This window comes from Stomoxys calcitrans, chromosome 2, assembly GCF_963082655.1.
Source record: "Stomoxys calcitrans chromosome 2, idStoCalc2.1, whole genome shotgun sequence".
Taxonomy (NCBI): Eukaryota; Metazoa; Arthropoda; class Insecta; order Diptera; family Muscidae; genus Stomoxys; species Stomoxys calcitrans.
In genome coordinates this window covers 12,577,634-12,595,046 of record NC_081553.1, presented here as the reverse complement: position 1 = coordinate 12,595,046, position 17,413 = coordinate 12,577,634, and the positions used below count along the sequence as shown (strand labels likewise).

The 17,413-nt window shown below is 37.1% G+C and overlaps 3 protein-coding genes across 4 annotated transcripts in view; 1 reads left to right on the top strand and 2 right to left on the bottom strand.

Moving 5' to 3' along the window:
* Positions 1–1,936, bottom strand: part of LOC106080610 (uncharacterized) — a 335,328-nt gene extending 333,392 nt beyond the window's left edge. Inside the window, exon 1 of the mRNA XM_059363846.1 lies at positions 1,797–1,936. Coding sequence (XP_059219829.1) covers positions 1,797–1,913 — 117 coding nt within the window. The 5' untranslated portion in view covers positions 1,914–1,936. The remainder of the gene's footprint in view (positions 1–1,796) is intronic.
* A 246-nt stretch (positions 1,937–2,182) lies between these two features.
* Positions 2,183–2,668, top strand: LOC106080598 (uncharacterized). Its single transcript, XM_013242015.2, has one exon. The coding sequence runs from the start codon at positions 2,251–2,253 to the stop codon at positions 2,599–2,601; it is 351 nt and encodes a 116-aa protein (XP_013097469.1). The 5' UTR covers positions 2,183–2,250; the 3' UTR covers positions 2,602–2,668.
* A 4,166-nt stretch (positions 2,669–6,834) lies between these two features.
* On the bottom strand, positions 6,835–10,037 carry LOC106080640 (maltase 2). Of its 2 annotated transcripts, XM_013242071.2 has the most exons (5): positions 9,756–10,037; positions 9,659–9,670; positions 7,654–8,906; positions 7,175–7,321; positions 6,835–7,107 (listed from the first exon to the last, which is right to left on the bottom strand). In XM_013242071.2, exons 1-5 carry the CDS (start codon positions 9,912–9,914, stop codon positions 7,026–7,028), a joined length of 1,653 nt encoding a protein of 550 aa, XP_013097525.2. In that variant the 5' UTR covers positions 9,915–10,037; the 3' UTR covers positions 6,835–7,025. The 2 variants fall into 2 exon arrangements, with proteins under 2 accessions (XP_013097525.2, XP_013097526.2); XM_013242072.2 differs by lacking the exon at positions 9,659–9,670.
* Positions 10,038–17,413: the final 7,376 nt, after the last annotated feature.

The window sequence follows — 17,413 nt, the reverse complement described above, 5'->3', positions numbered from 1 at the left end:
CTAATGAAAGTATTATGTTATCACGGAGATTTTTGTAGTGTTCCAAAATGTATTCGCGAAAAACATGTGTTCTCAACTGTAAAAACGACCATTATTCCACCCATTAGAAGGGAATTATAAACATATCTTATTGCAAAGTTCATAAGGATTTGGTTGGCCTAGATTAGGTTTTAGTGAAATCTGCAATCCTATTCACTTAGACATGATAGACCATTGTGATAACAGAGGAATAGAAGAAAGATTTCTTTTAGTAGCTACCGGTTGTACGGTAGCCAGATAGATTTGAAACGTCTAATAACTAGGAAATGTTCACATCCGCTAATTCAGACAAGTCTACAAAAAATAACCAAAAATTTGATGGACACAATGAGATGTCTATTCGAACCAACGATATTAAAGCGGTAGACCTCTTCAAATTAAGATTGAACAGGTCTTGAAATATTCACAACCCTAGTGCAGTGCAATGAAATTTGTATGAAAATTATATCTATCCAGAACAAAGAAGTTCTGGAGCGATGTCATATTCATACAAATTTTATTGCATTACATTATATGGTACTAAAATAAAACACAGCCACTGTCTGGCATATCGGGCATTGTGTCAGGGATAACACAGTCCGCAGCCGCTGCTAAACCAACTCCCTTACTCTTACGGCCCTGCATTTTGTTTGACCATAACGTTATGAAGCATAAAATGTAATGAATAAGACTGTGATGCATCCGTTGAATTCGGCTGAGTATTGAATAGAATGTGGATTTTTAGATTGCAGTCTATTTGACTACATCACCGTTCTGCGCACAATCCCATGGCAGCCGGTTGTACGTACCGGATTGACCCGGTGGAGTTCGTCTTCGAGATAACTTTGAACATCACACAGGCTGAAACTTTGAGCTAAAATCTATTAGGTGCACTTTGTTACCACAAAAAGCTTAGACGAACACGTACAGAGCTAGGATTGATGCCGACGTGCAAGATGTATGTCCCGATTGTAACCAGGGACCGCACTATACACGTCAACTGCCCGGCCAGATCCACTCGACTCGGACCCAGATCCCTGTGGACGCACCTCAACTTAGTCGCAGAGTTCCTGGGTCTTGACACTCAACACAATCAAGCAGACGAAAGATAGAACATAATAAACTGCTACAACAACAAGCTTAGCGTCCACAGGTCCGTCCACAGATAGTGGTAGGCGATATACGGAGTAGCAGCAATAGCTGTCGCGGACAATCAGCGGTATCGAGTGGAAAGTCCCAGTGAGAGGCTAGGTGGCACCGGCTCTTGTATAAATATTGAGTGCCTATGGTGCTCGAGATATTCACGCCTTTAAATAACCAATGGCCATCATGTCCCCGCGGCGATCGGTCGTATACACCGGAACGAGCTTGATCGCCTTTAAGAGTTTGATGAGGATTGCCACTTCCATATGAAAATGTGGCGTACTGCGATGGATTGTCTCCTGATTTCTCATTTGGATCCTACCTGCCGCTGCAATTCCTACTCACGATTGTAGCCTGGGATCTCATGACACGCGCTTTCTGTTTAACTACTTAGCCAATCCGAATCGTCCTGAACCAAATCCCTCTGAACACACTCTAACTTTAATGTTGTTATTGTTAGGTCCTTTGATTTGGACACTTAACAAAACCCAGCGGACTAAAGGATGAATCTCAACACACTGATACACCAACAAAAGCAATATCATATACAATAGATCATTATATATCTGTCAGCTCCAATGCATGACACGCTGTTTTAATAAAAATTGCAGATTACCAATATTATGTGAACTTACCCAACAATAAAAGAAGCAGATATCGCAGCTAATGTCCTTTGTTACAGCCGCATTCTCGCATGTTGGGTTTGAGATCCTTGGCAAGTTCCCCTCGAGAAGCAATGTCTTCCAGTGCATGGTCTTTATCACTGAGGCAACTAATATACATCGTACGTCAGAGAAACGTTCATAATATAATTTTAAGTTCTATCCCTTAATCACTAAAACAAAAAACACAAAACAAAGCGGCTGTAAAAGCACACGATTACGTCACGAATTGAATTAATGGATGGTTCACACTTTAAATAATTGGCGTTTACACGCCAACCTCTTCGGCTATGTTTCATTCTCACAGCAAATTATCAAACGCGTTGTAATAGGTAGCTGCTCCCCAAACATCATAACAGCTGCTTGATGTTTATTATTTTATTGACACAAAATTTGCCCACTACAAATTCCTTAGTTTTCAGAAAAAATGTTTAAAAAATCGAAAGGGACTAAAAATTATGCAGCGCCGAGTGCTCCAACAGCCGAAGAAATATTGTCAGATATAGAAACATTTCAAGTAGACATCGACACAGCAATTGCAACTACCACCAATAATAGGCATTCGGATTCAACATCAACCAGTCTGGAGAAGTGGTGGATGGGCTTTGAACAATTTATAAACGATCTGAAATGTTTGGAAGTGATACAAAGTGAAATCGAAGGCTACAAACTGAAATTGGAGGCTCACAAATTGGAAATAGAAACGGAGGCTACGCTACTGAAAAATGAACTCGATGAAAAAAAAGCCCAAATTGACGTGGCATTGAAACAACAGTAGTTGTTTTAAGAAGGGGTTTATGTTATTGTATTTAATTAATATTAATTTAATAAATTAGGACCAAAGATTTTCTGAGTTTCATTAAAAAGGACTTGCATTTTCCGCAACATTGGGTATACAAGCTCACAATAATAGCTCTGTCTTATTATAGTAAAATGACATCTATGAAGCTCTGTTTAAGTATCGAATACAGACTAAGGCCACTTACATAGTGCCACAAAAATTTACTTTTATTTGTTTGCGAAATTTAATGGACTCTATTCTACACCATAACTTAAAGAAAATTCAGTCAATAGTGTTACTGTTTTGCTAGGATGGACGGCCTAGTTCTGTTTGTGCAGAATCGGAACGTAATCAATTTTTAATTCGGCTTTCGGAAAAGTTGTGAAAAACTTTAACAAAATATTAGAATTTTTATTATTATACTATTAGAGCTGCAACGAGTGTTTGAAAAACGAGTAAAACCAATCAAATTATAACTGTAATTTATTTATTGGCTCCCTAGCCACAAATACATAAACAGGAGAAGTTGAAATGCCCCAATTAGCGTAATAACGTGAAAAATAAAGCAAATAATTTAAGAAAAACCAAATGGCATCATTCTGGTCATCATGACCATACCACAACCGTCTAAGAAGTTTAAATCGAAAAACATTTTTAGAATGGGAAAAAATTCTTAGATCGGCCGTCAAAACATTGAAACACCTAGAAACACGAACAATGAAAGACCTTTCAAATATTATTTACTTACTTTAATTGGCTATGACAGAATATTTGTTCCACAAGCCGAACGTAGAATATATTTCCAAGCGCCTCGATCTTCTGCGCTCATTCTAAAATCTCTGACACCAAGTTTCGAGGTGTCTCCCACCACTTGATCTTTCCATCAGGCTTTTGGTCTTCCCGGTTTGAGTGTGCCACCGTGTTTGCCTTCAAAAGACTTCTTTGCTGGAGCTTCTTCATCCATTCTGTCAACATGACTTAGCCAATGCAGACGTTGTATTTTGATGCGTGTAACTATGCTATCGTCGTCATACAGATATTGTATGAACCACGCCTATATTCTCCATTATCACAAACTGGTAGATATATTTTACGAAGAATCGTTCGTACTCAAAGTCTCAAATACTTCAAGCACTGCCTCATCTGTTTTAAAAGTACCCATGCTTCAGATCAGTGTCTTGTACAGTGTAATCCTCGTCTGTCGAGAGGTGGCCTTGTTTCTAAACTGCTTACTTAATCCATCCGCTTCGGCGGTGCCAAGGTAGATAAAGTTACTGACTATCTCAAAGTTGTGGTTCCCAACTTTCTCCATTTTCTTTATCTGCTCGGTTGCATAAGGCGTTTTGGGAATTGAAACCATCCATTTTACTCCATTTACTGCCAGACCCATTTTCACTGACTCTCTTTCGATTCTTTCGTCGTCGGCACAGGCGAGTAGCATGTGTTCTATTGTGATTAGTGTGCCATATCTATTCACATCTGCATCTCATATAATCTTCTCCAACCGAATATTAGAGAGATCACACTATCGTGGCTGTCTCCTTGTCTTAAACCTCGTTTGGTATTAAATGGTTCAGAGAGATTCTTTTCTATTCTTACTGAGGAACGCGTATCAGCAAGTGTCATCCTGCAGAGTCTTATTAATTTTGCAGACATACCAAACTCAAACATTGAAATACCTTTGAACGTAAAGGAGTATCGAAGGCGGCTTTGTAGTCAACGAAGAGATGGTAGGTGTTGATTTGTCTTTCTCGGGTCTTTTCCAGGATTTGGCGAAGTGTAAGTATCTGGTCCAAGGTGGATTTACCAGGTTTAAAGCCGCATTGATAGGGCCCAATTATCTCATTGACTTTAGGTTTTAATCTTTCACACAGTACGCTCGAGAGTATCTTGTTTGCTATGGGGAGAAGACTTATTCCTCTGTAGTTGGCAAATTCCGTCTTGTCTCCTTTCTTGTGAACGGGACACAGCATGCTGAGGTTCCAATCATCGGGTATGCGTTCGTCTAGCCAGATTGCACGGATAAGCTAATGCATGCGCCTTATCAGCGTGTCGCCTCTGGTTTTAAATAGTTCAAGAGGTAACCCGTCGGCTCCTGCTGCCTTGTTGTTCTTAAAAATATGGCCCTATAAATTCTTGGTATATTTAGCTGTGGATTTCTACTCGAACGTAAAAAGTTGAGAAAGCTACATAAACCCCATTTACACTGCTCATTAAATTCGGATTTAATGCTCGCGTCAGCTTATTTTATAAATAGAAAACAGATGATCGAGACATTAAATCCGAATTTAAAGAGCAGTGTAAACGGTGTTTAAGGGAGTGGCACACCACTTCTAACAACTTTATAAAAGGAATATAAAATTCTGCAATCCACAAAACTGTTGTTCCCAAGAAACGTACAACAAACTCAATACGAACGAACAATAATATTCAAAATTCGCTTAAGCTTGAGAAAGTTATAATCAACAGTGCCAGACACAACCTCCAGTACATACAAATTTTAGGGCATTAAAACCCCATGAACAAGTCCAGCCTTAACATAGGGTGGCAAAAGTAAAGTAAAATTTAGAATGTAAAATTAAAATTTTAAAATTCAGTAAATTTTAGAATGAGTGGTATCAATGTGAGGCCTGAAACTTAGATTTCCATCTCAAAGAACACCTATGCTGCTTCACAAATTGTACTTTCGTCTGACCCAAACTTATATTCAAAACAGGTTCATATGAACCAAAAGAAATGGCCTTCGTTTTAGATGGATTAACAAAAAGGGAGTTGCGAGATGACTACAACCAAATCTGATCCAAAATCTGATTAATTCTAACTTCTATTTCACGGCAATTATCCCGATCAGCACTAAAAAGAAGCAACACATCATAGGCAAATAAAAAACATTCCATAAGCTACAATCAAGAAACTCAGCAATGTCATTTACATACAAAATAAAAAGAAGGGGTTCCTCGGACAATTGTCCCGAACAAACTCGAATGGAAACAAAAAGTTCATTCAATTCAAGATAGCTTGTTTGATCATCCCCTATTACTGAATAAAACGAGCGAGCACGAATATTCATGTTTGATTACAAATGAGGTGATTCGAACTGAATGTTCGGTTCAAGCAAATACGAAAGCAATCACTCTCCGTTCATCCACCCAAACAAAAGCATCAACATAAATCGAGTTGCTGAACAAGAGTGCTTGAAAATGTTGCTACACGCTGCAGTTCTCTGATGCAGAGACGATGCCTATTCAAATCGAAAGAAATTTGTTGTGTAGAGCTGAGTATTCAACCTCGTTTACTCTGCTCTTTAAATCCGGATTTAAGGGCTCGATCATCTGTTTTTCATTTATAAAATCGTATTTTTGGCCTGATTTAAAAGAACAACGGTGCCGCGTTTGGATAAAGCGATCTCCCGATTTCAGAGTGAGCCCAGAAATACGCTTTTACTACCCATTTTCGCCGTTACAGTCAGTTGCATGGACCTTTCAAAATCTGAGTATGGACCAGATCTCACCATATTTGAATGCAGCTGTCATATAACCTTGTTTTGCCATTGAAGGCGTTGAACGCATAAAGCCGTACTTCTGTACGAAATTTGGAAAATATCTCTTAACGCTCGTACCAGTTACTGTCAATATCAGAACTAACGATGTTTTTTCCCCTATAGGTGAGCAAGCTCGATCCGGTCCAAAGGACCTATCGACACGGGAGCATTGTTATTTAAAGGCGCCAAAAAACACGCCTTGTCTTAACGAGCATCATAGGCACTCAGTATTTACTCACTGGGACTCTGCATCCAATACCGCTGATTGCCCGCGACTGCAACTAAAGTTACTCCGTATAGAGCATTCTACTATCCGCAACCTGTGGACGTGCCCGGTAGCTCCCAGTTAAGCTTCTCGTGATAATGATGAACACCACACAAATCGGAGATCAAATCTCCAGCCGAACAACAGTGGGGACTGCGTACCCGTATCGATCTCTTATCCTTCCTTGCTGCCTTACCCCCGCAAAAATGCGACGATAACAACATTCTGTAAAATATGGATTCTTGATCCGAGCAATTCATCCAAAATTATTTTATTTATAGATAAATTTAAAAAGAAATGTTCCATGGCTGAAATACTTATAAATGGCGCCAGTAAGGAGACGGCCACCGCCCAAAAATATTTTATATTCTCACTACAATTGCCTGAATTTCACAAATTGTTGAATATTTATAAGACTTTTAAATTTCATAAAAGCAAATTATTGTATTTATTAATGCTTCAGAGCATTGTGCTACAGAACGCCAACGTTTGAATAACATATTATACTGCGAATATTTTTCAAAATGTATGTTATTTGTTACATGATACTCTGATCTTATTAGTGACCCATTGTGCTAGGGACTGCAATATAATTGAAAATTACACTGCTGCTATTTATTCCGTTTTGACGGGAACATAGGTGAGGATAATGGTAGCAAAAGCAGATACTTCCAAATCTTCGGTGGCTATTTTATTTCTGCAATAGATGGAAGCAACGACAGATTAATATCTAGTACAAAATTTTACATAAAAAAACAACTTACTTAGCAGCAACATTAGTAATGTTGTAATTATCACTTATGGCCACAACAGTCATCTTCTCTGGCAAACTGGGATGGGTAACATTTGCCTTTTGGTTGATCTCAGTGGGATTGAAAACTACCAAGAAACCAGGATTTCCAGATTTTATTCTAAGTAGCAGGAACAAAAGGAACATTTGTTATAAAAGTTGATAAGCTCATAAAAAGTCATAATGTTAAATATAAAAAGTCATAATGTAAAATATAAAAAGTCATAATGTTAAATATACTGGTAGTATTTAGTAATAAGTGCCATCTCACCTTTGTCTAACCGTGTTACAACCACAACCATTAAATTAGTTAGCATTAGATAAAAACAATGGGAGACATACAAAAAAATGTTAGTCACAATGAGTTTGTTAAGCCACATTAACATAAAAACACAAAAATTGAAAGCGAGTTAAGGAGAAACATGAAACATTTTTTTTTTTTGTAGTTTTTACCTTGTATAGGCTACCAAGGGGTCAACTGGCAACATAGCAAAATCGCCATGCATATATGAGGGTGACATGCGCGATTGCTCTATCTGCTTGGAAATGGTATCACTTAAATTGCCATAAACTTCTTTGCCAACTGGTACCACAGGTGTTCCTGGCAGCAGGGATAAGAACAACACTGTTGCAGAGGCATCAACTTCTGTATTGGCATCAGCATCTTCAACGTTCCATTGCAACCAGGTATGATTGCCAGCCTCACGCATTACATTTGTTAATTCAGAGCGCAGATCTTTGTCCTTGGGCGAGCTTAAACTCTTAACGAATTTTCCATATAATGGTACATCAATGCCCATATCGCCGGATGCAGTACGATAGACTTCGGGACGAATAACATCGTCAGCAACGGAAAGGAAGGCATCAGCCGAAATGTTTTTAATCACTGACAAATATTCATAAAGAACATCGCCAAGGCCCTCTTGGAATGTGGTTTGAGTATGTGTCCAAAAACCGTATTGGGTCAAATCGTATTTAGTGTTCTCCGCCGGTCTCTCATCCTCGATTTGCTTGGACAAAATAAAGAATTTTGTATTCTTCAGACGAATGCCCTTGACGCCCAGCTCAATTAGATGCTTCAGTACATGGCTTAATTCCTTCTTTACAATGGTATCATTCATGTGCAAATCATATAAACCATCACCAAATTGAGATAGCACATAATTGTTGGGTTTAACTTCAGCCCAAGCGGATCCATTAACCAGCGATAGCCAGTTGTTGGGTACTTCTGGTTTTTCGATCCACACGAACGCAGAGCGTTTGGCATCATCATCCATGGCATCCTTTAAAAGTCGCGAAGTTTTTGGCACATAATTTGGAGTTATATCCAAAATAACATGCGCCTCAGTATCCTTATAATGATTAACAATATTTTTGATTTTCTCCTCAACATCGGGATCGCGAACATTGTACGTTAGTTCAGCAGGCATTTCGTAAATGACACCACTAGCCTTAATCTGTTTCACAATTTCGACATTATCAGTGGTAGCATCAAAGTTGGAGAACTTAGCCAAAATACCACGCTTATACCAAGGTAAAGGTTCAGGAGCGGCACATTTGGGTGTTTGTACAATAATGAAAATAGCGCCAACCAACATGCCCAACCATATTAACCAAAAGCCAACAAAGAAGATCCAACGTAAACGTATCCAGAAGGGGTCATTGGCATATTTCATAAGCTCCTCTTTGGTCATTCCAGTAAAAGCCTTTAAAAGAAGTGATATTAGAAAAAATAAATAAAATAGAAAAAGAAAATTGATATTTGAATTCCAAATGGAGTGAAGTTTAAAAAGTTGCACCCATTAACGCCTGATCTTCGATTCCCTTGTCCGATTTTGGTGAAATTTCATATATTCGTTATCTAGAGCGGTTAAAACGACTAAAAAAAACTTTTTTAAAAAAGCACTATGTTTTTACAACAACAAAAAACATTTTCTTAATATTTTATGATCATATGCCGAAAAAAGTGGATTTTAATGACTTTGACCTTAAATCGCTTCAGCTATCTAAAGTAATAGGCTTATCGCCATAAATTTATGTCTAAAAATAAAAAAAATATATGTAGGTCGGACCAAAAATGTACACAAACTTGTTTATATCTGGATTAAATTAAAGAAATTAACCTAAACTTAGTTTCTTATTTTAAATTCGAACTTTACTCCCAAATACCTTTCATTTTTGCCCATATAGGATCGGTTGTTCTGTATGCCAGTTTGAGAAGTTTTTTGCATGCATATATCTGATATACACCTCTTGGGTATACTGAAAAATATAGGGACACTTGGTCCTCTTTTTATATCATATCAAAACAAGATTTCAAAAAGAGTTTGGCTTAACTATTTTTGAGTTTTTGTTCTTCTGACTTAATGGCATCACTCTGACTTGGGTTTTGCCATAGCACAGATCTATCCCACTAATAATGAATAAACATACAACTTTGTCATATATTGTTACCAACCTCCTCCTTATCCTTCGCAAGCACATAAAGATATTAAAAATCCGCAAATATTAAATTAGCATATGTATGTATGTATATTGATTTTTTTAATACCAACCTTTCCATTTACATTTCCAATGTCGATTTTAGCATCACCATTTTGGTCGCCTCCCTTTATGAATTTAACTTCATCACGTTTTCCAGCCAATTTGTCATTGTCATCGGCTCCCAACATTTGTTCGTCAGCTCCATCATTGTTAACTTCTTCCTGCACCATTTTGGTATCAGTGGATGAACTATCGGTTTTACTATCAACAATATTCTCTGTCGATGCGGTTGTTGATGACAACGATGAAGATGACGTAGTAGTAATCCCACTAGCTGGAAAAAATTATTTTATGAATGAATTGTTAAATGCTACTGTAACAGATAAGAAATCATTAAAAAAATAAAAGAAAACGCTTATCATCAAATATAAAAGGTGCATTCAGATTTATGAAGGCCTCTGTATATATATGTGCTTATCAATGGGTATAGAATATCAAAGTAGATATGGCAAAAAATAGAAATTCAAAATAGTGATAAGATGCTTGAAAAGTGAAGAACATTTTTAAGATAATTTATTGAAAATTTGAAACAAATAGAAATCATATTTCTAGAAATAATTTTTGCAAAATTAGTTTCGTTAGTTCAAAACTAATTTATGGTTATACCCTTCCTAATAGGCCAGGTTTGAAGAGGCGATTGCACCTATTCACAATCGCTAAAAGAAGCATAGAATTATAGAGCAACAATCTTTTCTTTACGTTGGATTCTCTTGAGATACCCACATAATTGTTGATCGAGTCATTCTAAGTAATCGTGGAAAACTGGAGGTAAATCTAGCCGATGAGTTATTTTCCAGCCCGCCAGGCTCTCAATTATCCTGCGGGATGTGCTAATATATCTAAAGATTTAGGATTTTTTTGGAGATTGAAGTCTTTATTTTTGTCTGTTAGGGCGAAGATCATTTATTTCATAATTATTCGTTCATTTTTCTTCCGAGACGAGCTAAATGATCAAAAGTTTCTTTCATACATCGGGAGCCGTTGCTGTTGTCTAGCATTCGAAGCCATTAATACATCTTACAAAAGAAAAGAATCGAAGAAATTAAAGCTATGAAAACAAGAAATACATCGATCCGAGAAAAAAAACCGCTAGTGCGAAAGGTATCGAACTTGGTTACTGTCGTACTTACATCGTAAACACATGTTCGCGGTATATTCGATATAAGTATGCCCTACCAATATATTGCCAATGATATGTACCTAATATGGTTGAGTAAGTCCCCTAACCTAACTCTTAATTTTATCAGCACAGTATAAGTAATACTGATTACGATGATTTACCAGTTATCTATTATACAGGTTTATAAAACCTGTTCCAATTTATTCCACTTTTTTTTTATAAATATATACATTTATATGAAAATTAAGTATACATGTGTAAATGAGATTAAACCACAATTAAATTAGTCAACTGGGTTTGACTGGGCTGGCATGGATTCTGGCAGGCATATACATCACCGTACACCGTTTCTAACCAGATTTGAATCACGAAATCAAACCGATAAATAATATTTCCATAGGGGTTCTAGAAGCCATTTGGGAGCATCCCGGCACGGGAGCACAACACAGCTGTCACTAGAAGCTTAGCTGCGAGGTACCAGGCTCCATACGGAGTAGCTGCAACGGCAGTCGCGGACAATTAGCTGTATCGAGCGGAGAGTCTCAGGGAGAGGTCGGGCGGCACTGGCTCATGCACAAATACTAAGTGCCTATGATGCTAGATATGACAAGAAGATTAACTCCTTCTCTGAGGATAGCAAAATCCGCATCGTTTGGGTGCCGGGCCATAAAGGAGTAAGGGGAAATGAAAGGGCAGACGATTTGGCGGTGAAAGCAGAGGACTGCCGTCAATAAACTTGGTTAACCCGAATCCTTTCGGGCCGACGCAGTCCGAGTTAAGGGTGTGGGCGACGAATGCGCATGAAATATTGTGGAACAGCGAAACGGTCGTCAGGACGGCGAAAATCTTATGGGGGGGTCCAGATCGTGAGAAGATCCCCCATCGCCATTGGTAATATAAGGGGACACATAGGACTACGAGCTCACTCATGTAAAATTGGTGCGGCAAGTGATAGCATGTGTAGGGCATACAGGGAAGATGATGAGACGTTGGAGCATTTCCTTTGTCATTGCCCCACTTTCGCGTCTAACAGATACCGGCACTTAGGTGGAGACACAATACAGGACATGAACCAACTTAGGGGAGTGGTATTGAAAACAATTAAGGATTTTGTAAGTAGCACGGAATTCCTAACTTAAATTTTCTTTTTAGAGGTAACTTTATAGTTTTTAGAGCGCACAACAAGCCGATTACTGGCTTAGGTGTATGTACATAGTGGCATGGGGCGGATTAATATCCCTCTTTTCAACCTAACCTAAACAAATCACGGCAAACCATTTGTTGCAACTTACAATGCCTGCCCACTTAACTCTGTATAGAAATTGTTTTAAATGCATTAATTTTATAAGGAAATTCATAAATGTTCGTGTAAATTTTCAAAAAATACTTATGTAACCATTGTTTCTGATCACAGTTTGAAATGGATAGGCATCAATTGCCCAGAAGCAGTAATGTGGATCGAGAGGTTAAGGGCTATAAGTGAGAACTTCTAGATTAAACGGGTCTACACAACATGTGGACACGGTAGCAGCTGTGGTGAATAGCAACCGTATGAAAGTGGTCCTTGGAAAGGGACCGGCACCGATAGCGACATTTCGGCAGATACCTTTACTTCTACAGAGTTGAGATCAATGCCAACTAGCGGGATTGTGACCTGGGAACACACGACACATGTCACCTTTTCAACTGCCAGCCAGATCTGCTCGATTTAGGCTAAGATTTATCTGGATCCAGCTAATCCATTTAGAAACAACTGTTACAGCAAAAACAATAAAATGTTCCGGAATTTGTGTTGGATTAAATTGTTGTCTTAATCCGATCACTTTTTGGGTTAACATGTAACTGAAAATTGGTAAATGAGGGTTCATACTTAAGAGGCGTTCACTCGACCAAGTGTTTACTACCCCATCCCGACTTCATCCCATCCCATCTATCCAGCCAACCATCCAGCAATATCGAAAATGCTATTGATTTCCATTTCATTTATATATAGGTATGCATATATAAAAAACAGACGGTAAATAATATTACCCATAAAAATAATTTAATGTTTAAAATCAAATAATTGTTCACAATTGATTGAAAACTAGCTAAATCATTTTCATTTACAGTACTCTTAAAATGTTCTCTTTTAATTTTCTGCTTATTTCTAATCTTTGCAGTTAGCGCATTTTCAAAGTCCCTCAAGTACATCTACTTAGCAGATGTTGATTCTGCTAGATGATAAAACATCTGCGATGTAATACAACAATTGACACAAATACAAGTTCTCTTACTATCACTTCCTACTATTCAACCATTTAATATTCATAAAAATGAATTAACGAAGTTAATTAAATATGAATGGCTGACGCAATATACGGGCGTATGAATGTATCTAAAAGCATACTTGCGCATAAGTATGCATGTACATATAAATTCAATTCAATTAAGTGGAAATATGTATGTACCTACATATATTTTTTTAAAGAGATGCAAATTCCTTGCCATTTTAAGAAGAATCTTGCATTGCCACGTGTGTCAATAGAGGCAGTAAAAACGCAAGCATAATATACATATGCTAGGAAAAAAATCAACACATCTAAATACCTTAACTATGTACACTTTTCTTCATATCATACTTGATATATATACTTAAGAACAGTGTTAGATTGATATCAAATGAAAAAATCATATAATAAAATTAAGATATTAAAAACATATAATTTTTAGGTTGATTTTTTCATCATTAGTCAAAACTTTCTCTAAGAAATATTTTTACTACATTTATCCAAAATGTTCAAATATTCAACATACAATGCATCTACTTAAATTACGTATTCGAACTTATCAAATGAAAGAATGTATCCTTTTACAAAAAGTAAATGCAAAAATCAGATTTACAAAAAACAAAAGTTAAAATATTTAATAGTTAAATAATGTAATTGAATATTTGTACTTGCCTTTCTTTTTGTCTTTTTGTATTTTAGTAAGTTGTCAAGTTGTTGAAGAAGACGAGGATTTAAGTTCACAAGACTGTGACTGCTTGAATGAATATAGCAATATAATCGTTCTAGGGATCCCAAAGTCGACTTTCGACTAATCGATTAATCGACTTTTAGCCTAAAAAGTCGAAATCGACCATCACTGATAAATGATCAGTTTACATGGCACATCATGATGCGTGGTCATTGTAATAGTATTGGTGAAAATAAGTGTGTATGCGTCACATGTACACATAACCATCAATCATGGTTGAAATATCAAAATTTTTTGATTTTTTTCGATAAATGGCATCGATGGATTACTGTTTACACAGAAGTATATTATCATTACTAGACAGATATTGTGCCTATGATGCTCGATATGACAAGGCAAGACAAATTTAACAGGTAGGAGCAGTTGGCCAACAACAAAAAATCGAGTGCACTATCTGTCAAAATCAGTGATTAGTACAACTCTGATTTTGAGTATGTTACTAGTTGGCGCCATTTCTCTTTGCTTGTGTGTGCTGTGTGTCTTAACTATAAAGTACACACACAAACGAACGTTATGAAATCTCATTGACAGATAGTGTACTCCGCGAGAAAAAATTGTATTCAGCGGTTTGCTGTACACTAAATGGGTAAATTTGTCTTGTGACTAGGCGAGTTATTGTCGCAATTCAATTTAAGCTGCTATTACACCATGGCCAGACAATTAAAGATGGTCTCATTTGTACAACAACCACAAATCATATAGTGCAATCCGGTATGGCATCAAGCTGATCGACGTTTTGCCAACACACACACACCAATAAATTTGTGTGCCTGTATGTATACTTGTGCGTACATGAGCAGAGAATATGCGAGAAAGAAGATAATAACAAAAAGAATGCAAACAAAAATCAGTCAAATGTCAAATTCCGCTCGCGCAACAATTAAAGATTTCCACGATTATTCCGAAAGCTGAATAGAATACCAACCCTTATGAGGGAATGTTCTATTGAATAAATTAGCTTAGCTAATCGGAGAAAGCTTTTTTCTCCATACAAATTAATCGAGAAAATCCTCTTATTGGGTAAATAAAACACGATCAAATGTAGACATAGCATTATTTGACCGATTTCCGTTATAGAAATGTCAAATAAACCTACTTTAAAGTTGCATTAATTTTAGTAAATAACGGTGGAGACGTGATTTAAACGGAAGGCAAAAATTGGCTACATCGCAACACGGTTGAATCGATTTGATTAACTTCGGCAGAAGTATTCAGATTGGTAATAATACTTCGTGACAAAGATTGTGCAAATTCCAGCAAAATTTTAGGGATTACGGACTATATGTTTTCATTGCCTCCGTAGAGACTGGACTTTAGATTTGAAATCTTCAGATCCTAAAAGGAGCTCGACGGAAATCGAGCGTCATTCTGTGTTGCCATAAGTGAAGTATGTTTTTAGGCGTCAAAGTTAAAATTTGTTTAACTTTTGCTCGTTGCTTTTGTGGGATTTGTTTGCAGAGCTAATTTTTTCAACTCAACGATCAAAAACAAAGCTCAACGCGTTCATTCTCTTTAGCGAATTCCGGAATGCTCCATTGTCATCGTGTTATTGTAAATCAAATTTATACCGTTCATTAAACGTTTAATCTCATTTAAACCCCATTTACACTGCTCATTAAATTCGGAAACCTGTTGCCATACGTGAAGTGTGTTTTTAGGCGTCAAAGTTAAATTTGTTCAACTTTTGCTCGTTGCTTTTGTGGGATTTGTTTGCAGAGTTAACTTTTCAACTCAACGATCAAAACAAAGCTCAAAGCGTTCATTCCTTTAGAATGGAATGGAATGGAAGTCCGGAATGCTGCATTGTCATTGTGTTATCGTATATCAAATTTACACCGTACATCAAATGTTTAATCTCACTTGAACCTAATTTACACTGCTCATTAAATCCGGATTTAAGGCTCTCATTTCGCCATTAAATCTGGATTTAAAAAGCAGTGTAAACGGGGTTTTATTGGTGTTGAGTGGGTGTTGTTTTATTTTAGTACTATGTAGTGCAAATCACGATTTATGGCTTCTTATTATCTGTATAATGGAGGCCACCGTGGCGCAGAGGTTAGCATGTACGCCTATGACGTCGAACGTCTGGGTTCAAATCCCGGCGTAAACATCTGAAACGTTTTCATTGGTGGCTATACCCTTAATAATGCTGGCTACATTTGTGAGGTATCCTGCAATGTTGAAACTTCTCTACCAAGCGGTAGAGATATGAGAGAAGTATCCCCTCTTTCTTAAGCTGGAGTAACATACTACGTGCAGTACTTATGCGTGCATAAACAATCAAATGCGCCCACAAGCCTTCTTTGGGTTGAGTTACATATCATGCGTCATTTGCTTCTAAAATTTCTAAAAATCAGCCTATTTATGTCATTCCCAAAGTTAATTTCAATGGAAATTGTCAATAATGTGGTTTACTAAAGAAATCATAAAATAATTTTTCTAATTTACGAACCGCAAAACAAGTTTTGAACAGTAAACATATTCAAATTATATGTTTTGCGCTCTAAAAAAGTCCAACATTAACATTGAGGATGTCAAATATGTCGATTTGCTGTGCTAGTAAGATTTTATTAACCATCCCTTTAACTTTGTGTTTAATTGGAACACCTTTAAGGTGGAGTTACACACCTCGCACTCAATTATACGTACTTACGCGTGCATCTCAGAAAAAATTAAAATAGACTGGTTTGTATTGTGTGAGTTACACAACAAATGTACGCACACATCTGACGGAATAAGTTAACCAACTCTCAACTTTAAGCGCGTTTCAGGGTGTTAAACAAATGATTTGAATGTATCTACTGTTCAAAATTTATTTTGCAGTCCGTAAATTAGACAATGCAATTTCTATTAAAATTAACTTTGGAAATTACATAAATAAGCTGATTTTTAGAAATTCGTGCACAGCCAAAAGCGGTCGGTATATAACTCAACCAAAAGAACGCATGTGGGCGCATTAGATTGCTCAAATTTTCATGAGTACTGCCAAGGCGGATTTAAATAGGTGGTCTCACAGGAACAGCTGTTAACAGGTTTGACGGTATTAGGATGACAGATTTTTGTTTGCATTCTCCTTGTTCTTATTTTCTTTCTCGCATATTCTCCGCTCATGAACGCACATGTATACACACACGCACATAAATTTGTTTGCGTGTGTTGACAAAACAACCACCAGCTTGATGGCAAGATGGCGGATTGTACCATATGATTTGTGGTTGTTGTACAAATGAGACCACCTTTAATTGTTTCGCTATGAAGTACTGCGTGCGTGTGGTATATAACTCCAGCTATAGTATTAGAATTAATTTTTTTTGGTTTTGGACACAATAGTGACAAACCAAAGCCTCTGGTGGGAATAGACCCCATCCTGGTAATAAGAGCTTGCTTCCAAATATATGTATAAACACTATGTATACATAAATAATTTTAGTACTTACCTTTAGTTGTTTCTGCTGCTGCTTCCTCCGATATCGGTTTATAAATTTCAACTTCACCCTTCGGGCTATTTTGAATGTCTGCCACTCCATTTAA

Coding starts and splice junctions, on each gene's coding strand:
- LOC106080598 (XM_013242015.2), top strand. CDS start 2,251: ATGTTTAAAAAATCGAAAGGGACTAAAAATTATGCAGCGCCGAGTGCT.
- LOC106080640 (XM_013242071.2), bottom strand. CDS start 9,914: ATGGTGCAGGAAGAAGTTAACAATGATGGAGCTGACGAACAAATGTTG. Junction 7,322..7,653: donor CCCTTGGTAGCCTATACAAG/GTAAAAACTACA, acceptor CCTGCTACTTAG/AATAAAATCTGGAAATCCTG. Junction 7,108..7,174: donor ATTACTAATGTTGCTGCTAA/GTAAGTTGTTTT, acceptor CATCTATTGCAG/AAATAAAATAGCCACCGAAG.